Here is a 27,784-nt window from a genome sequence, read left to right as displayed (position 1 = left end):
CACCAAACCATCTCGATTGGGTTCAGGTCTGGTGACTGTGGAGGCCAAGTCATCTGGCGTAGCACCCCATCACTCTCCTTCTTGGTCAAATAGCCCTTACACAGCCTGGAGGTGTGTTTGGGGTCATTGTCCTGTTGAAAAATAAATGATGGTCCAACTAAACGCAAACTGGATGGAATAGCATGCCGCTGCAAGATGCTGTGGTAGCCATGCTGGTTTTGTATGCCTTCAATTTTGAATAAATCCCCAACAGTGTCACCAGCAAAGCACCCCCACACCATCACACCTCCTCCATGCTTCACGGTGGGAACCAGGCATGTAGAGTCCATCCGTTCACCTTTTCTGCGTCACACAAAGACACGGTGGTTGGAACCAAAGATCTCAAATTTGGACTCATCAGACCAAAGCACAGATTTCCACTGGTCTAATGTCCATTCCTTGTGTTCTTTAGCCCAAACAAGTCTATTCTGCTTGTTGCCTGTTCTTAGCAGTGGTTTCCTAGCAGTTATTTTACCATGAAGGCCTGCTGCACAAAGTCTCCTCTTAACAGTTGTTGTAGAGATGTGTCTGCTGCTAGAACTCTGTGTGGCATTGACCTGGTCTCTAATCCGAGCTGCTGTTAACCTGTGATTTCTGAGGCTGGTGACTCGGATAAACTTATCCTCAGAAGCAGAGGTGACTCTTGGTCTTCCTTTCCTGGGGTGGTCCTCATGTGAGCCAGTTTGTTTGTAGCACTTGATGGTTTTTGCAACTGCACTTGGGGACGTTTTTCTTTACATAGCTGCTTTTTTCTTGCCATAATACAAATTCTAACAGTCTATTCAGCAGAACTATCAGATGGTCCCAACCCCATTTATAAGGCAAGAAATCCCACTTATTAAACCTGACAGGGCACACCTGTGAAGTGAAAACAATTTCCGGTGACTACCTCTTGAAGTTCATCAAGAGAATGCCAAGAGTGTGCAAAGCAGTCATCAAAGCCAAAGGTGGCTACTTTGAAGAACCTAGAATATAAGACATATTTTCAGTTGTTTTACACTTTTTTGTTAAGTATATAATTCCACATGTGTTAATTAATAGTTTTGATGCCTTCAGTGTGAATGTACAATTTTCAAAGTCATGAAAATACAGAAAAATCTTTAAATGAGAATGTGTGTCCAAACTTTTGGTCTGTACTGTATGTTCTCTGAAATAAGTATTGCTAAAAATAATATACAAAGCGCTTTTCCTTTCATAATAACTTACAGTAGTTTTCATCGTTTTAAAGACGCTAATTCACAATATTAATATATTTATGCGGAAAGTTAGGTATTTGAAGCTATTCTGACCCTTTTAAATTGTACACAGCATGAAAAGAGCTAGGTATTTCAAGCACCTAAGGTCTAATCTGGATTTTATATATCACTGTCTGAGACCTGATCAGGTATGAAAATCTGAGAACCCATACAAGTACCGTCCTTGACACCGCAGCTTCATTTCATTTACGTTGAAGGCTCCCTAAGTGTCCTTCACAATCGAGCCTTGAGTTCTTATTTTCATTGTAATTTCTTTCCATCCATTGGTTGAATACATGAATGTTTTACCTCTAGATAAACCCTGAGAATTTTTCTTGCAGATCTCTACAACCATACAACACATGAACAACACTTATAGTAAATGTGCCCTGGTGTCATAATGTCATCAGATTCGTTCTTTCAGAAGAGATATCCAAGCGAATTTATCAAAACAAATAAACAAATGAAATTAAAAATGTGGATAAATATTTTTATATTTCACAGAAAAACAAGACATAAATCACTGTATCCCTTCATTAAATGGCAGGTCATCTCAATACTAAATGAGTTAAAACGCGTTGTAGCCCATCCTGCCTTGGGGAGGCCAAACAATAAACAAGAAAAAGCAATACCTTGAAGCTGACATCACATCATTAGCTGACTCTTTATTTTGGCATCAATGCTTTGGTCACACAATACTGACTGTGGATCCAGGTGCTTGAAAGTAAACACCAGGTGATACAAGGTAGGTCTGTTGTAGTTTGTTTGTTTCTTTGAAGTTCCAACAAAACAGTTCACCGATCCCCCCCACCAAAAGGGGGATGAGGGCAATAGAGAGTGAGAGAAAGAGGTGGCTTTTTATTATTAATATGAAAAATCTAGAAGTCTAATAAGTGGAAGCTTCTGCAGCAGTTCAATCACACCTTGAGTGTACATGTTCTGCAGCAGAGTTGCTGAAGTACTTTCCTTATGCACAGGTTGTTCTTTTTAACTAGCATACAGAAGCCACCCTCAGCCCACGCTTCTTCCGTTGCTTTCCCGAGGTTGACAGTAGGAAGGAGCAGAAATGTCAAGATTTTCAAGACGGACATGGAAGAAGGTTTGATTGGTAAGAACAGGAAGATTGGATGGGAGAAACCATTCAGCAGCAGGAAAACATGGCAATTTGGTCCATCAGAGTTAAAATTTCATTCAACATGGTTTCAACAGGTAGGAATATAGTAGTCCGTGGATAGTGAGTGATTGACATCCATTGATAAGAGAAAGAAAAATAGAAAAAAAACAGTAGAAAATTAGAATTTAACATCAAGAAATTGTGGTAAATACAGCAAAGAATGTCATATTCAATAAAATCAGAGAAGAAATCAAATAGTAGGAAACATAATGTTTATACAAAATGTATTTAAAGAGGACTTTTCACCAGTTTGAGTAGGGGCAGACAGAACATTGGTGAAACCTGAGCGGCCGCATAGGCACTTAAGAGGTAAGGGGGCCCATTTCTACCTCCAATGCAATTTTGCATTTTTAGGATCTCTTGGACTGCAAAGGGCCCATATATTGTTTTTGCACAGGGGCCCTTTTGAGCATGTTAAACTGTCCACATCATAGAATAGTGGCTGCAAAGCTGAATAAAATATAGCTTTTATTCTTTAAGTTTCAATCTCTATTGTGGAGATAATTAGATAATAATTTATAATTTTATCCTGATTCTTCTCTGGGGGTGTGTACTTTGTCTTTGGTATGAAGCTGTCCTATCGAGGTGTTATGCAGGATAAAAGAACACGCCCTGTTCCCAGACCTGATCTCTGCAGCTACTATTTAGCATATATTAAAGTTGAGTGTGATTACAAATATTACCAGATCTCCTCCCAAGGAAGTCAGTGTGGTGTGGAAGGAGAATACAGTACAGCTGAGTGTCATTACAAACAGTCTGCAATTGGAGCTGTCGCTCACAGCTCTTCCGCTTCCCCCTCACTGATATTGTCCTGAGATTGAGATTCGGAAATGTTTGGAATCACACTCAGCTCTGCTATATTCTCCCTCCCCCCACACTGTCTTTGTTGAGTTGAAAGCTGGAAAAGTGTGTAACCAAACTCAACTCTGCTCTATACTACATAGTAGCTGAAGAGATAAGGGCTGAGAGAAGGGCTGTTAGTAAGTACATCTCACAGGAGAAAGCATGTTCTTCTGACCTTCTGAGGGTGTGTTCTTTTTTTTCCCCTGCAAGATGCCTCCTGCTTATGATTGGCTAATGTGAAGCAGGAGACAAAGTACATGCCCCCAAGAGAAGAATTTCTGGTAATGCCCAGTTGGGCTTATAATAAATTAGAACCAAAACTTTACAAGGTAATATCTCCATAATGGAGGTGAGAAATTAAAAAATAAAATGTTCTAACTGGTGAAAGGCCCTCTTTAAAGCATTATCCAAATTTTGAGTTTACCTGGAATGTAAGAGATAGTCAACATGAAAATTGCTACCAACAAGAAAATTGCTAAAAACAAGAAAATAATATGTAATTGGAAAACCATGGATATTCTTGACATGCAGCATGATTGATAACTCTAGGTAAACAAGCAATTATTTTTATGTGACATATTCCATTATTATTTAAATGATCTCCAAATGTCACTAACAAACAATGGGAATTTTGCCTTTAAGGACCACATGCAATCTGAACTAGTAAGAGGGATGTAGGAGCTTACCTGTAATATTACTCACACTGCAACATTCAGTAATAAAACTCATTACTGGAGAGACTTGGAGATCTAAACTGGAGATCCTACCTTCTAAATAGTATAAAGAGATGATTTTCCACAGAATCCCAAAGTGGCGGTCTATTTTAGAAAACTAATTTTTATATATTCCATTTGACTTGGGAGAGGAGGGTGTCTGTTTTTAATCCCTATAAAGGCTAATCTTTTGGCCAGAGTGGGCAGCCGCTTTTAAAGGGAATTTGGAAATTTGCATGCCCCATACATAAAGGGGTTGTCCAGGCTTGGGACAAAAGTCTGTTTTTTGCGCTCTGTGCAAATAAGGTTGTGGCCTTCCTTTTCCTTGAGCTGGACATTACATTCAGATAGTTCCCCATGGCTGGTAGTCCATTAGACGGGTCTCAGTCCTTCTCAGCCCTTATTCACATTATGTCATTTGACATACATGTGCTTCTCACAAAATTAGAATATCATAAAAAGTTAATTTATTTCAGTTCTTCAATTCAAAAAGTGAAACTCATATTATATAGAGTAATTACAAACAGAGTGATCTATTTCAAGTGTTTATTTCTGTTAATGTTGATGATTATGGCTTACAGCCAATGAAAATGCAAAAGTCATTATCTCATTAAATTAAAATACTTAACAAAAAACACCTGCAAAGGCTTCCTAAGCATTTAAAAAGGTCCCTTAGTCTGTTTCAGTAGGCTCCACAATCACGGGGAAGATTGCTGACTTGACAGATGTCCAGAAGGCAGTCATTGACACACTCCACAAGGGTAAGCCACAAAAGGCTAAAGAAGCTGGCTTATCACAGAGTGCTGCATCCAAGCATATTAATGGAAAGTTGAGTGGAAGGAAAAAGTGTGGTAGAAAAAGGAGCACAAGCAACCGGGATAACCGCAGCCTTAAAAGGTTTGTTAAGAAAAGGCCATTCAAAAATTTGGGGGAGATTCACAAAGAGTGAACTGCTGCTGGAGTCATTGTTTCAAGAGCCACCACACACAGACGTATCCAGGACATGGGCTACAAGTGTCACATTCCTTGTGTCAAGCCACTCATGACCAATAGACAACGCCAGAAGCATCTTACCTGGGCCAAGGAGCAAAAGACCTGGACTGTTGCTCAGTGGTCCAAGGTGTTATTTTCCGATGAAAGTAAATTTTGCATTTCATTTGGAAATCAAGGTCCCAGAGTCTGGAGGAAGAGGGGAGAGGTCACAATCCAAGCTGCTTAAGGTCTAGTGTGAACTTTCCACAATTAGTGATGGTTTGGGGAGCCATGTCATCTGCTGGTGTAGGCCCACTGTGTTTTATCAAGACCAAAGTCAGCGCAGCCGTCTACCAGAAAATTTTAGAGCACTTCATGCTTCCCTCTGCAGACAAGCTTTTTGGAGATGGAAATTTTATTCTCCAGCAGGACTTGGCATCTGTCCACACTGCCAAAAGTACCAATACCTGGTTTAAAGACAACAGTATCACTGTGCTTGATTGGCCAGCAAACTCGCCTGACCTTAACCCCATAGATAATTTATGGGGTATTGTCAAGAGGAAGATGAGAGATACCAGACCCAACAATGCAGATGAGCTGAAGGCTGCTATCAAAGCAACCTGGGCTTCTATAACAACTCAGCAGTGCCACAGGCTGATCACCTCCATGCCATGCCGAATTGATGCAGTAATTGATGTAAAAGGAGCCCCGACCAAGTATTGAGTGCATTTACTGAACATACATTTCATTAGGCCAACATTTCGGATTTTAAAAACATTTTTCAAGCTGTTGTTATAAAGTATTCTAATTTACTGAGATAATGACTTTTGTGTTTTCATTGGCTGTAAGCCATAATCATCAACGTTAACAGAAATAAACACTTGAAATAGATCACTCTGTTTGTAAGGACTCTATATAATATGAGTTTCACTTTTTGTATTGAAGAATACAAAGAAGCAACTGATTTTGTGAGAAGCACCTGTATGGTAAGGTTTTAATACTAGAGGTTAGGCCCGTCCCAAATAGGGTCACCTTGACATGGTGGGATAGTGTTTACGTTTTTTTGATCAAAATTATGTTAACTAAGTACCCTATATTATTTTCATACACTATTGCCATTTACTTTTTTACAGCAGGGTATTTGCTTATTTTGGGTTTTGTCTGTTTAGTGGCCAGTGTGAATATGCGCCTACACACTGCTTGCACACCAACTTATATTCCATTTCATCTCTAGGTTTTTGTGTTGGACACAAGTCTGCAGTTGTGCTATGTGACTGCAGACTGCCGAATCGTAACAGCGTATGTTGTCATGACTCCCTGGTATTTCCGGTGAAAGGGTGTTCACGTGAATGTATGTGTGTGATTTGCATACATGAGGACCTTGCCAACTAGTCTCATCTGGCTTATTTCAATTTTTTTCAATAGAGAGAAGCCGGCACAAGTCCGCAAATCACATACATGTGGCCATTTACGGTCCACTTGCTGGGAATAATGGGGAATTGTGACTGAGTGCAAACCAAACACCATCACATACAGTGACTACAGACTTTTGTCCCAAGCCCGGATTTTATTTGTAGAAATGGTAATTTACTCATTTAAATCCTTTCTGATTTTGAGCTTAGGACTATAGTGAGCAGTGCTACTGATGATTAACTGCTATCCATGTACTCACATAGGGAAGACTGTCAATTATTGAATAAGACAACCCACTGGAGTCCTAAGCCCAGAATTAGCAGGAATTTCAGTTAATATAATTCAGAATATACTGAATTTTTTTCCAAAAATATGTACAGTACAGACCAAAAGTTTGGACACACCTTCTCATTTAAAGATTTTTCTGTATTTTCATGACTTTGAAAATTGTACATTCACACTGAAGGCATAAAAACTATGAATTAACACATGCGGAATTATATACTTAACAAAAAAGTGTGAAACAACTGAAAATATGTCTTATATTCTAGGTTCTTCAAAGTAGCCACCTTTTGCTTTGATGACTGCTTTGCACACTCTTGGCATTCTCTTGATGAGCTTCAAGAGGTAGTCACCGGAATTGGTTTTCACTTCACAGGTGTGCCCTGTCAGGTTTAATAAGTGGGATTTCTTGCCTTATAAATGGGGTTGGGACCATCAGTTGTGTTGTGCAGAAGTCAGGTGGATACACAGCTGATAGTCCTACTGAATAGACTGTTAGAATTTGTATTATGGCAAGAAAAAAGCAGCTAAGTAAAGAAAAACGAGTGGCCATCATTACTTTAAGAAATGAAGGTCAGTCAGTCCGAAAAATTGGGCAAACTTTGAATGTGTCCCCAAGTGCAGTTGCAAAAACCATCAAGCGCTACAAAGAAACTGGCTCACATGAGGACCGCCCCAGGAAAGGAAGACCAAGAGTCACCTCTGCTTCTGAGGATAAGTTTATCCGAGTCATCAGCCTTTGAAATCGCAGGTTAACAACAGCTCAGATTAGAGACCAGGTCAATGCCACACAGAGTTCTAGCAGCAGACAGATCTGTTAAAAGGAGACTTTGTGCAGCAGGCCTTCATGGTAAAATAGCTGTTAGGAAACCACTGCTAAGAACAAGCAACAAGCAGAAGAGACTTGTTTGGGCTAAAGAACACAAGGAATGGACATTAGACTAGTGGAAATCTGTGCTTTGGTCTGATGAGTCCAAATTTGAGATCTTTGGTTCCAACCACCGTGTCTTTGTGCGACGCAGAAAAGGTGAACGGATGGACTCTACATGCCTGGTTCCCACCGTGAAGCATGGAGGAGGAGGTGTGATGGTGTGGGGGTGCTTTGCTGGTGACACTGTTGGGGATGTATTCAAAATTGAAGGCATACTGAACCAGCATGGCTACCACAGCATCTTGCAGCGGCATGCTATTCCATCCGGTTTGCGTTTAGTTGGACCATCATTTATTTTTCAACAGTACAATGACTCCAAACACACCTCCAGGCTGTGTAAGGGCTATTTGACCAAGAAGGAGAGTGATGGGGTGCTACGCCAGATGACCTGGCCTCCACAGTCACCAGACCTGAACCCAATCGAGATGGTTTGGGGTGAGCTGGACTGCAGAGTGAAGGCAAAAGGGCCAACAAGTGCTTAGCATCTCTGGGAATTCCTTCAAGATTGTTGGAAGACCATTTCCGGTGACTACCTCTTGAAGCTCATCAAGAGAATGCCAAGAGTGTGCAAGCAGTCATCAAAGCAAAAGGTGGCTGCTTTGAAGAACCTAGAATATAAGACATATTTTCAGTTGTTTCACACTTTTTTGTTAAGTATATAATTCCACATGTGTTAATTCATAGTTTTGATGCCTTCAGTGTGAATGTACAATTTTCAAAGTCATGAAAATACAGAAAAATCTTTAAATGAGAAGGTGTGTCCAAACTTTTGGTCTGTACTGTATATCGATCCAGTCAGCTCCTCCTGCTATATACTCGGTATTGCACAAAATGTTTGTAACTTTTCAAAGTAAATTAAGCCAGAATTCTGGCATATTTGCTTTAATGAATCTGGGCCTTAGTGCCAGGTGTTCCGCAAATTACAACAGGTGCCCTTTTCTGATCAGCTTATGGATTAAGGAGGCTGTTTATATGAACCAGACAACCACTTTAATCACTGTACAATGAAAAGTAATGTAGCTTTCTAATACCCTTGTCATTTTGTATTACTATATTTGAGATCCCTACTTGCTGTCATTAAGTGGAAATGTTTGTGTTAGCTTCCAAAAGTTATTAGAAGCTCATGTATGCTGAATACTTCTCATATTTTAACCCTTTCATGACATATGATGTACATTTACGTCATATGTCGTGTCTCTTTCTTTGATGAGGGCTTGCACGCCGAGCCGGCATCTTTTCCTGCACATGGTGATTGATTTAATCCGCTATCATTTGCCTTTAACATCTGCGGGTGGAGCCGAGTTCATCCCGCGGCTGTTAACCTGGTAAATGCCGCTGTCAATCTCTGACAGAAGCATTTAACATGCGCCGGCATGAGGTGTGTCATTCCACATACCCATCAACGCGCCAGTGATGTGATCGCGGGGCCCCGATGGGTTGCCATGATAACCGAGGGTCTGCTGAAGACCCCCGTGCTTGTCATGACTATTTTCCTGTGAAAGCCAGCCTGTGGCTGGTGTTCATTCATGACTTTCATTATACTCTACATAGCAGTGCTGATACACTGCTATGTATAGTACAAGTGATCAGACGATACAGTAAAAAATGTTTTTAAAAACATGAAAAAATGTTTTAAAAAACCTCCAAAAGTTCAAGTCACCCCCCCTTTTGCCCCAATAAGTTGGGGACAGAAAGAGAATTGAAACTTCAGAATTACGTTTCTTTAGCTGCCACAATATTGCAATAAAATGAAATAACAGGAGATCAAAACATCATACACACCCCAAAATAGTATCAATAAAAATGTCAGCTCGGGGCGCAAAATAAGCCTTTACATAACCCCATATCGCCAAAATTGAAAGCATTATGGGTCTCAGAAAATGGCAACATAAGCAAAATGTATATATATTTTTTACGAATTTTAGTTTATCACTTAAATTTTAAAAAAAAACTGTGCGCGTTTGGTATCTATGAAATCGTACTCACTGTGAAGGTCAGTTTTACCGTATAGTGAACATGGTGAATAAAAAAAAAAAAAAAAACACAATTGTGAAATTGCACTTTTTTACAATTTCAACGCACTTTGGAATTTTTTTTCCCACTTTCCAGTGCATCACATGATAAAATGAGAAAATGAATGGCGTCATTCAAAGTACAACTCTTCCCGCAAAAAACAAGGTTATGTGGACGGAAAAATAAGAAATTTACGGCTATTGGAAGAAGGGGAGAAAAAAAAAATTGGAACATGCCCGCGGCGTGAAGGCGTTAATATAACTGCAGAAAAAAAACATTGTTCTTCCCTGGACACCTGCCGCCTGCCTTGGTCTCATCACATGCCACAAGCGGGAATTACAAGAGTTAAAGTGTTTAAACTGTGTCTAGGAAAATTTGAGCATCAACATAAATGACTGTGACAATTATATCTAGCACTATAAAGAAAGACAAATGTGACTTTTACACTCTATAAATAAGGCTGGTGTGAAGAGGTTTATGCTGTGAGATGTCTTTCTCCACTAGCTGTCAATAGACTGAAAACATTTCAAGGAAATTCTGTCATTGGGATAAAAAGGAGAGGAAATCAAATGTGAACTAGAGATGTGAAATGATGGCTCGCTGGGAAAAAACATCTAAACCGAACAATCAAGAAGTATTTCTGAAGATAAGAATAAAAAGATATTGATGTGAGTCAAACGCAAGCATTAATCTCCAAGCATATGAATCTTGTATTCTGCACCACACACACTGCAAACAGACACACATAACCTTGGTCAACAGATCTGCACAGAGCTCAAGAAAACATTATGTAGCTGCCCCCGACTTCATAATGTCTTCAGAACAACACTTCACTTACAGCCCCCCAAAGCAATATGTTAGCAGCAGAAACTGAAAAGAATCATGACAAGCTATAGTGTTTTTTTCTATAGCATGCTACAGAGTCATTTCTATGACAAGCTACAGAGTCATTTCTATGACAAGCTACAGTGTCCTTTCTATGAGGAGCTACAGTGTCCTTTCTATGACAAGCTACAGAGTCATTTCTATGACAAGCTACAGTGTCCTTTCTATGACAAGCTACAGTGTCCTTTCTATGACGAGCTACAGTGTCCTTTCTATGACAAGCTACAGAGTCATTTCTATGACAAGCTACAGAGTCATTTCTATGACAAGCTACAGTGTCCTTTCTATGACAAGCTACAGTGTCCTTTCTATGACGAGCTACAGTGTCCTTTCTATGACAAGCTACAGAGTCATTTCTATGACAAGCTACAGTGTCCTTTCTATGACGAGCTACAGTGTCCTTTCTATGACGAGCTACAGTGTCCTTTCTATGACAAGCTACAGTGTCCTTTCTATGACGAGCTACAGTGTCCTTTCTATGACAAGCTACAGTGTCCTTTCTATGACGAGCTACAGTGTCCTTTCTATGACAAGCTACAGTGTCCTTTCTATGACGAGCTACAGTGTCCTTTCTATGACAAGCTACAGTGTCCTTTCTATGACGAGCTACAGAGTCATTTCTATGACAAGCTACAGTGTCCTTTCTATGACAAGCTACAGTGTCCTTTCTATGACAAGCTACAGTGTCCTTTCTATGACGAGCTACAGTGTCCTTTCTATGACAAGCTACAGAGTCATTTCTATGACAAGCTACAGTGTCCTTTCTATGACAAGCTACAGTGTCCTTTCTATGACAAGCTACAGTGTCCTTTCTATGACGAGCTACAGTGTCCTTTCTATGACAAGCTACAGAGTCATTTCTATGACAAGCTACAGAGTCATTTCTATGACAAGCTACAGTGTCCTTTCTATGACAAGCTACAGTGTCCTTTCTATGACGAGCTACAGTGTCCTTTCTATGACAAGCTACAGAGTCATTTCTATGACAAGCTACAGAGTCATTTCTATGACAAGCTACAGTGTCCTTTCTATGACAAGCTACAGTGTCCTTTCTATGACGAGCTACAGTGTCCTTTCTATGACAAGCTACAGAGTCATTTCTATGACAAGCTACAGTGTCCTTTCTATGACGAGCTACAGTGTCCTTTCTATGACGAGCTACAGTGTCCTTTCTATGACAAGCTACAGTGTCCTTTCTATGACGAGCTACAGTGTCCTTTCTATGACAAGCTACAGTGTCCTTTCTATGACGAGCTACAGTGTCCTTTCTATGACAAGCTACAGTGTCCTTTCTATGACGAGCTACAGTGTCCTTTCTATGACAAGCTACAGTGTCCTTTCTATGACGAGCTACAGAGTCATTTCTATGACAAGCTACAGTGTCCTTTCTATGACAAGCTACAGTGTCCTTTCTATGACAAGCTACAGTGTCCTTTCTATGACAAGCTACAGTATCCTTTCTATGACAAGCTACAGTGTCCTTTCTATGACGAGCTACAATGTCCTTTCTATGACGAGCTACAGAGTCATTTCTATGACAAGCTACAGTGTCCTTTCTATGACGAGCTACAGTGTCCTTTCTATGACAAGCTACAGAGTCATTTCTATGACAAGCTACAGTGTCCTTTCTATGACAAGCTACAGTGTCCTTTCTATGACGAGCTACAGTGTCCTTTCTATGACGAGCTACAGAGTCATTTCTATGACAAGCTACAGTGTCCTTTCTATGACAAGCTACAGTGTCCTTTCTATGACAAGCTACAGTGTCCTTTCTATGACGAGCTACAGTGTCCTTTCTATGACGAGCTACAGAGTCATTTCTATGACAAGCTACAGTGTCCTTTCTATGACGAGCTACAGTGTCCTTTCTATGACAAGCTACAGAGTCATTTCTATGACAAGCTACAGTGTCCTTTCTATGACAAGCTACAGTGTCCTTTCTATGACAAGCTACAGTATCCTTTCTATGACAAGCTACAGTGTCCTTTCTATGACGAGCTACAATGTCCTTTCTATGACGAGCTACAGAGTCATTTCTATGACAAGCTACAGTGTCCTTTCTATGACGAGCTACAGTGTCCTTTCTATGACAAGCTACAGAGTCATTTCTATGACAAGCTACAGTGTCCTTTCTATGACAAGCTACAGTGTCCTTTCTATGACGAGCTACAGTGTCCTTTCTATGACGAGCTACAGAGTCATTTCTATGACAAGCTACAGTGTCCTTTCTATGACAAGCTACAGTGTCCTTTCTATGACAAGTTACAGTGTCCTTTCTATGACGAGCTACAGTGTCCTTTCTATGACGAGCTACAGAGTCATTTCTATGACAAGCTACAGTGTCCTTTCTATGACAAGCTACAGTGTCCTTTCTATGACAAGCTACAGTGTCCTTTCTATGACGAGCTACAGTGTCCTTTCTATGACGAGCTACAGAGTCATTTCTATGACAAGCTACAGTGTCCTTTCTATGACGAGCTACAGTGTCCTTTCTATGACAAGCTACAGAGTCATTTCTATGACAAGCTACAGTGTCCTTTCTATGACAAGCTACAGTGTCCTTTCTATGACGAGCTACAGTGTCCTTTCTATGACAAGCTACAGAGTCATTTCTATGACAAGCTACAGTATCCTTTCTATGACGAGCTACAGTATCCTTTCTATGACAAGCTACAGTGTCCTTTCTATGACGAGCTACAGAGTCATTTCTATGACAAGCTACAGTGTCCTTTCTATGACGAGCTACAGTGTCATTTCTATGACAAGCTACAGTGTCCTTTCTATGACGAGCTACAGTGTCCTTTCTATGACAAGCTACAGTGTCCTTTCTATGACGAGCTACAGAGTCATTTCTATGACAAGCTACAGTGTCCTTTCTATGACGAGCTACAGTGTCCTTTCTATGACGAGCTACAGTGTCCTTTCTATGACAAGCTACATTATCCTTTCTATGACGAGCTACAGTGTCCTTTCTATGACGAGCTACAGTGTCCTTTCTATGACAAGCTACAGTGTCCTTTCTATGACGAGCTACAGTGTCCTTTCTATGACGAGCTACAGTGTCCTTTCTATGACGAGCTACAGTATCCTTTCTATGACAAGCTACAGTATCCTTTCTATGACGAGCTACAGTGTCCTTTCTATGACGAGCTACAGTGTCCTTTCTATGACAAGCTACATTATCCTTTCTATGACGAGCTACAGTGTCCTTTCTATGACGAGCTACAGTGTCCTTTCTATGACAAGCTACATTATCCTTTCTATGACGAGCTACAGTGTCCTTTCTATGACGAGCTACAGTGTCCTTTCTATGACGAGCTACAGTATCCTTTCTATGACAAGCTACAGTGTCCTTTCTATGACGAGCTACAGTATCCTTTCTATGACAAGCTACAGTGTCCTTTCTATGACAAGGTACAGTATCCTTTCTATGACAAGCTACAGTGTCCTTTCTATGACGAGCTACAGTGTCCTTTTTATGACAAGCTACAGTGTCCTTTCTATGACGAGCTACAGTGTCCTTTCTATGACAAGCTACATTATCCTTTCTATGACGAGCTACAGTGTCCTTTCTATGACGAGCTACAGTGTCCTTTCTATGACAAGCTACAGTGTCCTTTCTATGACGAGCTACAGTGTCCTTTCTATGACAAGCTACATTATCCTTTCTATGACGAGCTACAGTGTCCTTTCTATGACGAGCTACAGTGTCCTTTCTATGACGAGCTACAGTGTCCTTTCTATGACAAGCTACAGTGTCCTTTCTATGACGAGCTACAGAGTCATTTCTATGACAAGCTACAGTGTCCTTTCTATGACGAGCTACAGAGTCATTTCTATGACAAGCTACAGTATCCTTTCTATGACGAGCTACAGTGTCCTTTCTATGACGAGCTACAGTATCCTTTCTATGACAAGCTACAGTATCCTTTCTATGACGAGCTACAGAGTCATTTCTATGACAAGCTACAGTATCCTTTCTATGACAAGCTACAGTGTCCTTTCTATGACGAGCTACAGTGTTCTTTCTATGACAAGCTACATTATCCTTTCTATGACGAGCTACAGAGTCATTTCTATGACGAGCTACAGTGTCCTTTCTATGACGAGCTACAGTGTCCTTTCTATGACGAGCTACAGAGTCATTTCTATGACAAGCTACAGTGTCCTTTCTATGACAAGCTACAGTGTCCTTTCTATGACAAGCTACAGTGTCCTTTCTATGACAAGCTACAGTGTCCTTTCTATGACGAGCTACAGAGTCATTTCTATGACAAGCTACAGTGTCCTTTCTATGACAAGCTACAGTATCCTTTCTATGACGAGCTACAGAGTCATTTCTATGACAAGCTACAGTGTCCTTTCTATGAGGAGCTACAGTGTCCTTTCTATGACGAGCTACAGAGTCATTTCTATGACAAGCTACAGTATCCTTTCTATGACGAGCTACAGAGTCATTTCTATGACAAGCTACAGTGTCCTTTCTATGACAAGCTACAGTATCCTTTCTATGACGAGCTACAGAGTCATTTCTATGACAAGCTACAGTGTCCTTTCTATGAGGAGCTACAGTGTCCTTTCTATGACAAGCTACAGTGTCCTTTCTATGACGAGCTACAGTGTCCTTTCTATGACAAGCTACAGTGTCCTTTCTATGAGGAGCTACAGTGTCCTTTCTATGACAAGCTACAGTGTCCTTTCTATGACGAGCTACAGTGTCCTTTCTATGACAAGCTACAGTTTCCTTTCTATGACAAGCTACAGTATCCTTTCTATGACGAGCTACAGTGTCCTTTCTATGACAAGCTACAGTATCCTTTCTATGACAAGCTACAGTGTCCTTTCTATGACGAGCTACAGTGTCCTTTCAATGACGAGCTACAGTGTCCTTTCTATGACAAGCTACAGTATCCTTTCTATGACGAGCTACAGTATCCTTTCTATGACGAGCTACAGAGTCATTTCTATGACAAGCTACAGTATCCTTTCTATGACAAGCTACAGTGTCCTTTCTATGATGAGCTTCAGTGTCCTTTCTATGACGAGCTACAGAGTCATTTCTATGACAAGCTACAGTGTCCTTTCTATGATGAGCTACAGTATCCTTTCTATGACGAGCTACAGTGTCCTTTCTATGATGAGCTACAGTGTCCTTTCTATGACAAGCTACAGTATCTTTTCTATGGCAAGCTACAGTGTCCTTTCTATGACAAGCTACAGTATCCTTTCTATGACAAGCTACAGTATCCTTTCTATGACAAGCTACAGTGTCCTTTCTATGACAAGCTACAGTATCCTTTCTATGACGAGCTACAGAGTCATTTCTATGACAAGCTACAGTGTCCTTTCTATGAGGAGCTACAGTGTCCTTTCTATGACAAGCTACAGTGTCCTTTCTATGACGAGCTACAGTGTCCTTTCTATGACAAGCTACAGTGTCCTTTCTATGAGGAGCTACAGTGTCCTTTCTATGACAAGCTACAGTGTCCTTTCTATGACGAGCTACAGTGTCCTTTCTATGACAAGCTACAGTTTCCTTTCTATGACAAGCTACAGTATCCTTTCTATGACGAGCTACAGTGTCCTTTCTATGACAAGCTACAGTATCCTTTCTATGACAAGCTACAGTGTCCTTTCTATGACGAGCTACAGTGTCCTTTCAATGACGAGCTACAGTGTCCTTTCTATGACAAGCTACAGTATCCTTTCTATGACGAGCTACAGTATCCTTTCTATGACGAGCTACAGAGTCATTTCTATGACAAGCTACAGTATCCTTTCTATGACAAGCTACAGTGTCCTTTCTATGATGAGCTTCAGTGTCCTTTCTATGACGAGCTACAGAGTCATTTCTATGACAAGCTACAGTGTCCTTTCTATGATGAGCTACAGTATCCTTTCTATGACAAGCTACAGTGTCCTTTCTATGACAAGCTACAGTGTCCTTTCTATGACGAGCTACAGTGTCCTTTCTATGACAAGCTACAGTGTCCTTTCTATGACAAGCTACAGTGTCCTTTCTATGACAAGCTACAGTGTCCTTTCTATGACGAGCTACAGAGTCATTTCTATGACAAGCTACAGTGTCCTTTCTATGACAAGCTACAGTATCCTTTCTATGACGAGCTACAGAGTCATTTCTATGACAAGCTACAGTATCCTTTCTATGACGAGCTACAGAGTCATTTCTATGACAAGCTACAGTGTCCTTTCTATGACAAGCTACAGTATCCTTTCTATGACGAGCTACAGAGTCATTTCTATGACAAGCTACAGTGTCCTTTCTATGAGGAGCTACAGTGTCCTTTCTATGACAAGCTACAGTGTCCTTTCTATGACGAGCTACAGTGTCCTTTCTATGACAAGCTACAGTGTCCTTTCTATGACAAGCTACAGTATCCTTTCTATGAGGAGCTACAGTGTCCTTTCTATGAGGAGCTACAGTGTCCATTCTATGACGAGCTACAGTGTCCTTTCTATGACAAGCTACAGTATCCTTTCTATGAGGAGCTACAGTGTCCTTTCTATGACAAGCTACAGTATCCTTTCTATGACAAGCTACAGTATCCTTTCTATGACGAGCTACAGTGTCCTTTCTATGACAAGCTACAGTATCCTTTCTATGACGAGCTACAGAGTCATTTCTATGACAAGCTACAGTGTCCTTTCTATGACAAGCTACAGTATCCTTTCTATGACGAGCTACAGTGTCCTTTCTATGACGAGCTACAGTGTCCTTTCTATGACAAGCTACAGTATCCTTTCTATGAGGAGCTACAGTGTCCTTTCTATGACAAGCTACAGTATCCTTTCTATGACAAGCTACAGTATCCTTTCTATGACGAGCTACAGTGTCCTTTCTATGACAAGCTACAGTATCCTTTCTATGACGAGCTACAGAGTCATTTCTATGACAAGCTACAGTGTCCTTTCTATGACAAGCTACAGTATCCTTTGTATGACGAGCTACAGAGTCATTTCTATGACAAGCTACAGTGTCCTTTCTATGACGAGCTACAGTGTCCTTTCTATGACGAGCTACAGAGTCATTTCTATGACAAGCTACAGTGTCCTTTCTATGACGAGCTACAGTGTCCTTTCTATGACAAGCTACAGTGTCCTTTCTATGACGAGCTACAGAGTCATTTCTATGACAAGCTACAGTGTCCTTTCTATGACGAGCTACAGTGTCCTTTCTATGACGAGCTACAGTGTCCTTTCTATGACAAGCTACATTATCCTTTCTATGACAAGCTACAGTATCCTTTCTATGACGAGCTACAGTGTCCTTTCTATGACGAGCTACAGTGTCCTTTCTATGACGAGCTACAGTATCCTTTCTATGACAAGCTACAGTATCCTTTCTATGACGAGCTACAGTGTCCTTTCTATGACGAGCTACAGTGTCCTTTCTATGACAAGCTACATTATCCTTTCTATGACGAGCTACAGTGTCCTTTCTATGACGAGCTACAGTGTCCTTTCTATGACAAGCTACATTATCCTTTCTATGACGAGCTACAGTGTCCTTTCTATGACGAGCTACAGTGTCCTTTCTATGACGAGCTACAGTATCCTTTCTATGACAAGCTACAGTGTCCTTTCTATGACGAGCTACAGTATCCTTTCTATGACAAGCTACAGTGTCCTTTCTATGACAAGGTACAGTATCCTTTCTATGACAAGCTACAGTGTCCTTTCTATGACGAGCTACAGTGTCCTTTCTATGACAAGCTACAGTGTCCTTTCTATGACGAGCTACAGTGTCCTTTCTATGACAAGCTACATTATCCTTTCTATGACGAGCTACAGTGTCCTTTCTATGACGAGCTACAGTGTCCTTTCTATGACAAGCTACAGTGTCCTTTCTATGACGAGCTACAGTGTCCTTTCTATGACAAGCTACATTATCCTTTCTATGACGAGCTACAGTGTCCTTTCTATGACGAGCTACAGTGTCCTTTCTATGAAGAGCTACAGTGTCCTTTCTATGACGAGCTACAGTGTCCTTTCTATGACAAGCTACAGTGTCCTTTCTATGACGAGCTACAGAGTCATTTCTATGACAAGCTACAGTGTCCTTTCTATGACGAGCTACAGAGTCATTTCTATGACAAGCTACAGTATCCTTTCTATGACGAGCTACAGTGTCCTTTCTATGACGAGCTACAGTATCCTTTCTATGACAAGCTACAGTATCCTTTCTATGACGAGCTACAGAGTCATTTCTATGACAAGCTACAGTATCCTTTCTATGACAAGCTACAGTGTCCTTTCTATGACGAGCTACAGTGTTCTTTCTATGACAAGCTACATTATCCTTTCTATGACGAGCTACAGAGTCATTTCTATGACGAGCTACAGTGTCCTTTCTATGACGAGCTACAGTATCCTTTCTATGACAAGCTACAGTATCCTTTCTATGACGAGCTACAGAGTCATTTCTATGACAAGCTACAGTGTCCTTTCTATGACAAGCTACAGTATCCTTTCTATGACGAGCTACAGAGTCATTTCTATGACAAGCTACAGTATCCTTTCTATGACAAGCTACAGTGTCCTTTCTATCACGAGCTACAGAGTCATTTCTATGACAAGCTACAGTGTCCTTTCTATGACAAGCTACAGTATCCTTTCTATGACGAGCTACAGTATCCTTTCTATGACGAGCTACAGTATCATTTCTATGACGAGCTACAGTATCCTTTCTATGACGAGCTACAGTATCCTTTCTATGACAAGCTACAGTATCCTTTCTATGACAAGCTACAGTGTCCTTTCTATGACAAGCTACAGTATCCTTTCTATGACGAGCTACAGAGTCATTTCTATGACAAGCTACAGTATCCTTTCTATGACAAGCTACAGTGTCCTTTCTATGACGAGCTACAGTATCCTTTCTATGACGAGCTACAGTGTCCTTTCTATGACGAGCTACAGTGTCCTTTCTATGACGAGCTACAGTGTCCTTTCTATGACAAGCTACATTATCCTTTCTATGACGAGCTACAGTGTCCTTTCTATGACGAGCTACAGTGTCCTTTCTATGACAAGCTACATTATCCTTTCTATGACGAGCTACAGTGTCCTTTCTATGACGAGCTACAGTGTCCTTTCTATGACGAGCTACAGTATCCTTTCTATGACAAGCTACAGTGTCCTTTCTATGACGAGCTACAGTATCCTTTCTATGACAAGCTACAGTGTCCTTTCTATGACAAGGTACAGTATCCTTTCTATGACAAGCTACAGTGTCCTTTCTATGACGAGCTACAGTGTCCTTTCTATGACAAGCTACAGTGTCCTTTCTATGACGAGCTACAGTGTCCTTTCTATGACAAGCTACATTATCCTTTCTATGACGAGCTACAGTGTCCTTTCTATGACGAGCTACAGTGTCCTTTCTATGACAAGCTACAGTGTCCTTTCTATGACGAGCTACAGTGTCCTTTCTATGACAAGCTACATTATCCTTTCTATGACGAGCTACAGTGTCCTTTCTATGACGAGCTACAGTGTCCTTTCTATGACGAGCTACAGTGTCCTTTCTATGACGAGCTACAGTGTCCTTTCTATGACAAGCTACAGTGTCCTTTCTATGACGAGCTACAGAGTCATTTCTATGACAAGCTACAGTGTCCTTTCTATGACGAGCTACAGAGTCATTTCTATGACAAGCTACAGTATCCTTTCTATGACGAGCTACAGTGTCCTTTCTATGACGAGCTACAGTATCCTTTCTATGACAAGCTACAGTATCCTTTCTATGACGAGCTACAGAGTCATTTCTATGACAAGCTACAGTATCCTTTCTATGACAAGCTACAGTGTCCTTTCTATGACGAGCTACAGTGTTCTTTCTATGACAAGCTACAATATCCTTTCTATGACGAGCTACAGAGTCATTTCTATGACGAGCTACAGTGTCCTTTCTATGACGAGCTACAGTATCCTTTCTATGACAAGCTACAGTATCCTTTCTATGACGAGCTACAGAGTCATTTCTATGACAAGCTACAGTGTCCTTTCTATGACAAGCTACAGTATCCTTTCTATGACGAGCTACAGAGTCATTTCTATGACAAGCTACAGTATCCTTTCTATGACAAGCTACAGTGTCCTTTCTATGACGAGCTACAGAGTCATTTCTATGACAAGCTACAGTGTCCTTTCTATGACAAGCTACAGTATCCTTTCTATGACGAGCTACAGTATCCTTTCTATGACGAGCTACAGTATCCTTTCTATGACGAGCTACAGTATCCTTTCTATGACGAGCTACAGTATCCTTTCTATGACAAGCTACAGTATCATTTCTATGACAAGCTACAGTGTCCTTTCTATGACAAGCTACAGTATCCTTTCTATGACGAGCTACAGAGTCATTTCTATGACAAGCTACAGTATCCTTTCTATGACAAGCTACAGTGTCCTTTCCATGACGAGCTACAGTATCCTTTCTATGACGAGCTACAGTGTCCTTTCTATGACGAGCTACAGTGTCCTTTCTATGACGAGCTACAGAGTCATTTCTATGACAAGCTACAGTGTCCTTTCTATGACAAGCTACAGTGTCCTTTCTATGACAAGCTACAGTGTCCTTTCTATGACGAGCTACAGTGTCCTTTCTATGACGAGCTACAGAGTCATTTCTATGACAAGCTACAGTGTCCTTTCTATGACGAGCTACAGTGTCCTTTCTATGACAAGCTACAGAGTCATTTCTATGACAAGCTACAGTGTCCTTTCTATGACAAGCTACAGTGTCCTTTCTATGACGAGCTACAGTGTCCTTCTATGACAAGCTACAGAGTCATTTCTATGACAAGCTACAGTATCCTTTCTATGACGAGCTACAGTATCCTTTCTATGACAAGCTACAGTGTCCTTTCTATGACGAGCTACAGAGTCATTTCTATGACAAGCTACAGTGTCCTTTCTATGACGAGCTACAGTGTCATTTCTATGACAAGCTACAGTGTCCTTTCTATGACGAGCTACAGTGTCCTTTCTATGACAAGCTACAGTGTCCTTTCTATGACGAGCTACAGAGTCATTTCTATGACAAGCTACAGTGTCCTTTCTATGACGAGCTACAGTGTCCTTTCTATGACGAGCTACAGTGTCCTTTCTATGACAAGCTACATTATCCTTTCTATGACGAGCTACAGTGTCCTTTCTATGACGAGCTACAGTGTCCTTTCTATGACGAGCTACAGTGTCCTTTCTATGACGAGCTACAGTATCCTTTCTATGACAAGCTACAGTATCCTTTCTATGACGAGCTACAGTGTCCTTTCTATGACGAGCTACAGTGTCCTTTCTATGACAAGCTACATTATCCTTTCTATGACGAGCTACAGTGTGCTTTCTATGACGAGCTACAGTGTCCTTTCTATGACAAGCTACATTATCCTTTCTATGACGAGCTACAGTGTCCTTTCTATGACGAGCTACAGTGTCCTTTCTATGACGAGCTACAGTATCCTTTCTATGACAAGCTACAGTGTCCTTTCTATGACGAGCTACAGTATCCTTTCTATGACAAGCTACAGTGTCCTTTCTATGACAAGGTACAGTATCCTTTCTATGACAAGCTACAGTGTCCTTTCTATGACGAGCTACAGTGTCCTTTTTATGACAAGCTACAGTGTCCTTTCTATGACGAGCTACAGTGTCCTTTCTATGACAAGCTACATTATCCTTTCTATGACGAGCTACAGTGTCCTTTCTATGACGAGCTACAGTGTCCTTTCTATGACAAGCTACAGTGTCCTTTCTATGACGAGCTACAGTGTCCTTTCTATGACAAGCTACATTATCCTTTCTATGACGAGCTACAGTGTCCTTTCTATGACGAGCTACAGTGTCCTTTCTATGACGAGCTACAGTGTCCTTTCTATGACAAGCTACAGTGTCCTTTCTATGACGAGCTACAGAGTCATTTCTATGACAAGCTACAGTGTCCTTTCTATGACGAGCTACAGAGTCATTTCTATGACAAGCTACAGTATCCTTTCTATGACGAGCTACAGTGTCCTTTCTATGACGAGCTACAGTATCCTTTCTATGACAAGCTACAGTATCCTTTCTATGACGAGCTACAGAGTCATTTCTATGACAAGCTACAGTATCCTTTCTATGACAAGCTACAGTGTCCTTTCTATGACGAGCTACAGTGTTCTTTCTATGACAAGCTACATTATCCTTTCTATGACGAGCTACAGAGTCATTTCTATGACGAGCTACAGTGTCCTTTCTATGACGAGCTACAGTGTCCTTTCTATGACGAGCTACAGAGTCATTTCTATGACAAGCTACAGTGTCCTTTCTATGACAAGCTACAGTGTCATTTCTATGACAAGCTACAGTGTCCTTTCTATGACAAGCTACAGTGTCCTTTCTATGACGAGCTACAGAGTCATTTCTATGACAAGCTACAGTGTCCTTTCTATGACAAGCTACAGTATCCTTTCTATGACGAGCTACAGAGTCATTTCTATGACAAGCTACAGTATCCTTTCTATGACGAGCTACAGAGTCATTTCTATGACAAGCTACAGTGTCCTTTCTATGACAAGCTACAGTATCCTTTCTATGACGAGCTACAGAGTCATTTCTATGACAAGCTACAGTGTCCTTTCTATGAGGAGCTACAGTGTCCTTTCTATGACAAGCTACAGTGTCCTTTCTATGACGAGCTACAGTGTCCTTTCTATGACAAGCTACAGTGTCCTTTCTATGAGGAGCTACAGTGTCCTTTCTATGACAAGCTACAGTGTCCTTTCTATGACGAGCTAAATGTCCTTTCTATGACAAGCTACAGTTTCCTTTCTATGACAAGCTACAGTATCCTTTCTATGACAAGCTACAGTGTCCTTTCTATGACGAGCTACAGTGTCCTTTCTATGACAAGCTACAGTATCCTTTCTATGACAAGCTACAGTGTCCTTTCTATGACGAGCTACAGTGTCCTTTCAATGACGAGCTACAGTGTCCTTTCTATGACAAGCTACAGTATCCTTTCTATGACGAGCTACAGTATCCTTTCTATGACGAGCTACAGAGTCATTTCTATGACAAGCTACAGTATCCTTTCTATGACAAGCTACAGTGTCCTTTCTATGATGAGCTTCAGTGTCCTTTCTATGACGAGCTACAGAGTCATTTCTATGACAAGCTACAGTGTCCTTTCTATGATGAGCTACAGTATCCTTTCTATGACAAGCTACAGTGTCCTTTCTATGACAAGCTACAGTGTCCTTTCTATGACGAGCTACAGTGTCCTTTCTATGACAAGCTACAGTGTCCTTTCTATGACAAGCTATAGTGTCCTTTCTATGACAAGCTACAGTGTCCTTTCTATGACGAGCTACAGAGTCATTTCTATGACAAGCTACAGTGTCCTTTCTATGACAAGCTACAGTATCCTTTCTATGACGAGCTACAGAGTCATTTCTATGACAAGCTACAGTATCCTTTCTATGACGAGCTACAGAGTCATTTCTATGACAAGCTACAGTGTCCTTTCTATGACAAGCTACAGTATCCTTTCTATGACGAGCTACAGAGTCATTTCTATGACAAGCTACAGTGTCCTTTCTATGAGGAGCTACAGTGTCCTTTCTATGACAAGCTACAGTGTCCTTTCTATGACGAGCTACAGTGTCCTTTCTATGACAAGCTACAGTGTCCTTTCTATGAGGAGCTACAGTGTCCTTTCTATGACAAGCTACAGTGTCCTTTCTATGAGGAGCTGCAGTGTCCTTTCTATGACGAGCTACAGTGTCCTTTCTATGAGGAGCTACAGTGTCCTTTCTATGACAAGCTACAGTATCCTTTCTATGAGGAGCTACAGTGTCCTTTCTATGAGGAGCTACAGTTTCCTTTCTATGACGAGCTACAGTGTCCTTTCTATGACAAGCTACAGTATCCTTTCTATGAGGAGCTACAGTGTCCTTTCTATGACAAGCTACAGTATCCTTTCTATGACAAGCTACAGTATCCTTTCTATGACGAGCTACAGTGTCCTTTCCATGACAAGCTACAGTATCCTTTCTATGACGAGCTACAGAGTCATTTCTATGACAAGCTACAGTGTCCTTTCTATGACAAGCTACAGTATCCTTTCTATGACGAGCTACAGTGTCCTTTCTATGACGAGCTACAGTGTCCTTTCTATGACAAGCTACAGTATCCTTTCTATGAGGAGCTACAGTGTCCTTTCTATGACAAGCTACAGTATCCTTTCTATGACAAGCTACAGTATCCTTTCTATGACGAGCTACAGTGTCCTTTCTATGACAAGCTACAGTATCCTTTCTATGACGAGCTACAGAGTCATTTCTATGACAAGCTACAGTATCCTTTCTATGACGAGCTACAGAGTCATTTCTATGACAAGCTACAGTGTCCTTTCTATGACGAGCTACAGTGTCCTTTCTATGACGAGCTACAGAGTCATTTCTATGACAAGCTACAGTGTCCTTTCTATGACGAGCTACAGTGTCCTTTCTATGACAAGCTACAGTGTCCTTTCTATGACGAGCTACAGAGTCATTTCTATGACAAGCTACAGTGTCCTTTCTATGACGAGCTACAGTGTCCTTTCTATGACGAGCTACAGTGTCCTTTCTATGACAAGCTACATTATCCTTTCTATGACAAGCTACAGTATCCTTTCTATGACGAGCTACAGTGTCCTTTCTATGACGAGCTACAGTGTCCTTTCTATGACGAGCTACAGTATCCTTTCTATGACAAGCTACAGTATCCTTTCTATGACGAGCTACAGTGTCCTTTCTATGACGAGCTACAGTGTCCTTTCTATGACAAGCTACATTATCCTTTCTATGACGAGCTACAGTGTCCTTTCTATGACGAGCTACAGTGTCCTTTCTATGACAAGCTACAGTGTCCTTTCTATGACGAGCTACAGTGTCCTTTCTATGACGAGCTACAGTGTCCTTTCTATGACAAGCTACATTATCCTTTCTATGACATGCTACAGTATCCTTTCTATGACGAGCTACAGTGTCCTTTCTATGACGAGCTACAGTGTCCTTTCTATGACGAGCTACAGTATCCTTTCTATGACAAGCTACAGTATCCTTTCTATGACGAGCTACAGTGTCCTTTCTATGACGAGCTACAGTGTCCTTTCTATGACAAGCTACATTATCCTTTCTATGACGAGCTACAGTGTCCTTTCTATGACGAGCTACAGTGTCCTTTCTATGACAAGCTACATTATCCTTTCTATGACGAGCTACAGTGTCCTTTCTATGACGAGCTACAGTGTCCTTTCTATGACGAGCTACAGTATCCTTTCTATGACAAGCTACAGTGTCCTTTCTATGACGAGCTACAGTATCCTTTCTATGACAAGCTACAGTGTCCTTTCTATGACAAGGTACAGTATCCTTTCTATGACAAGCTACAGTGTCCTTTCTATGACGAGCTACAGTGTCCTTTCTATGACAAGCTACAGTGTCCTTTCTATGACGAGCTACAGTGTCCTTTCTATGACAAGCTACATTATCCTTTCTATGACGAGCTACAGTGTCCTTTCTATGACGAGCTACAGTGTCCTTTCTATGACAAGCTACAGTGTCATTTCTATGACGAGCTACAGTGTCCTTTCTATGACAAGCTACATTATCCTTTCTATGACGAGCTACAGTGTCCTTTCTATGACGAGCTACAGTGTCCTTTCTATGACGAGCTACAGTGTCCTTTCTATGACGAGCTACAGTGTCCTTTCTATGACAAGCTACAGTGTCCTTTCTATGACGAGCTACAGAGTCATTTCTATGACAAGCTACAGTGTCCTTTCTATGACGAGCTACAGAGTCATTTCTATGACAAGCTACAGTATCCTTTCTATGACGAGCTACAGTGTCCTTTCTATGACGAGCTACAGTATCCTTTCTATGACAAGCTACAGTATCCTTTCTATGACGAGCTACAGAGTCATTTCTATGACAAGCTACAGTATCCTTTCTATGACAAGCTACAGTGTCCTTTCTATGACGAGCTACAGAGTCATTTCTATGACGAGCTACAGTATCCTTTCTATGACGAGCTACAGAGTCATTTCTATGACAAGCTACAGTATCCTTTCTATGACAAGCTACATTATCCTTTCTATGACGAGCTACAGAGTCATTTCTATGACGAGCTACAGTGTCCTTTCTATGACGAGCTACAGTATCCTTTCTATGACAAGCTACAGTATCCTTTCTATGACGAGCTACAGAGTCATTTCTATGACAAGCTACAGTATCCTTTCTATGACAAGCTACAGTGTCCTTTCTATGACGAGCTACAGAGTCATTTCTATGACGAGCTACAGTATCCTTTCTATGACGAGCTACAGAGTCATTTCTATGACAAGCTACAGTATCCTTTCTATGACAAGCTACATTATCCTTTCTATGACAAGCTACAGTATCCTTTCTATGACGAGCTACAGAGTCATTTCTATGACAAGCTACAGTATCCTTTCTATGACGAGCTACAGTGTCCTTTCTATGACAAGCTACAGTATCCTTTCTATGACGAGCTACAGAGTCATTTCTATGACAAGCTACAGTATCCTTTCTATGACGAGCTACAGAGTCATTTCTATGACAAGCTACAGTGTCCTTTCTATGACGAGCTACAGTGTCCTTTCTATGACGAGCTACAGAGTCATTTCTATGACAAGCTACAGTGTCCTTTCTATGACGAGCTACAGTGTCCTTTCTATGACAAGCTACAGTGTCCTTTCTATGACGAGCTACAGAGTCATTTCTATGACAAGCTACAGTGTCCTTTCTATGACGAGCTACAGTGTCCTTTCTATGACGAGCTACAGTGTCCTTTCTATGACAAGCTACATTATCCTTTCTATGACAAGCTACAGTATCCTTTCTATGACGAGCTACAGTGTCCTTTCTATGACGAGCTACAGTGTCCTTTCTATGACGAGCTACAGTATCCTTTCTATGACAAGCTACAGTATCCTTTCTATGACGAGCTACAGTGTCCTTTCTATGACGAGCTACAGTGTCCTTTCTATGACAAGCTACATTATCCTTTCTATGACGAGCTACAGTGTCCTTTCTATGACGAGCTACAGTGTCCTTTCTATGACAAGCTACAGTGTCCTTTCTATGACGAGCTACAGTGTCCTTTCTATGACGAGCTACAGTGTCCTTTCTATGACAAGCTACATTATCCTTTCTATGACATGCTACAGTATCCTTTCTATGACGAGCTACAGTGTCCTTTCTATGACGAG

General features: G+C 41.0%; 1 protein-coding gene across 4 annotated transcripts in view; it reads right to left on the bottom strand.

Moving 5' to 3' along the window:
- Window positions 1-27,784, bottom strand: part of PCSK5 (proprotein convertase subtilisin/kexin type 5) — a 955,602-nt gene that overhangs the window by 335,131 nt on the left and 592,687 nt on the right. The window contains exon 21 of one of the 4 annotated variants that reach the window (XM_073670697.1): window positions 1,751-2,307. The exons of 2 other annotated variants lie outside the window; for them this stretch is intronic. In XM_073670697.1, coding sequence (XP_073526798.1) covers window positions 2,192-2,307 — 116 coding nt within the window. In that variant the 3' untranslated portion in view covers window positions 1,751-2,191. Of the gene's footprint in view, window positions 1-1,750; window positions 2,308-27,784 lie in introns of those variants that run through there. One more of the 4 variants, XM_073670703.1, reaches the window with a different exon arrangement.

The sequence above is a fragment of the Phyllobates terribilis genome, unplaced genomic scaffold (genome assembly GCF_046119375.1).
Source record: "Phyllobates terribilis strain yellow unplaced genomic scaffold, ASM4611937v1 Scaffold_1__5_contigs__length_1240528914, whole genome shotgun sequence".
Taxonomy (NCBI): Eukaryota; Metazoa; Chordata; class Amphibia; order Anura; family Dendrobatidae; genus Phyllobates; species Phyllobates terribilis.
Note: the sequence above shows the minus strand (reverse complement) of the source record. Positions and strands in the feature narration are given on the sequence as shown.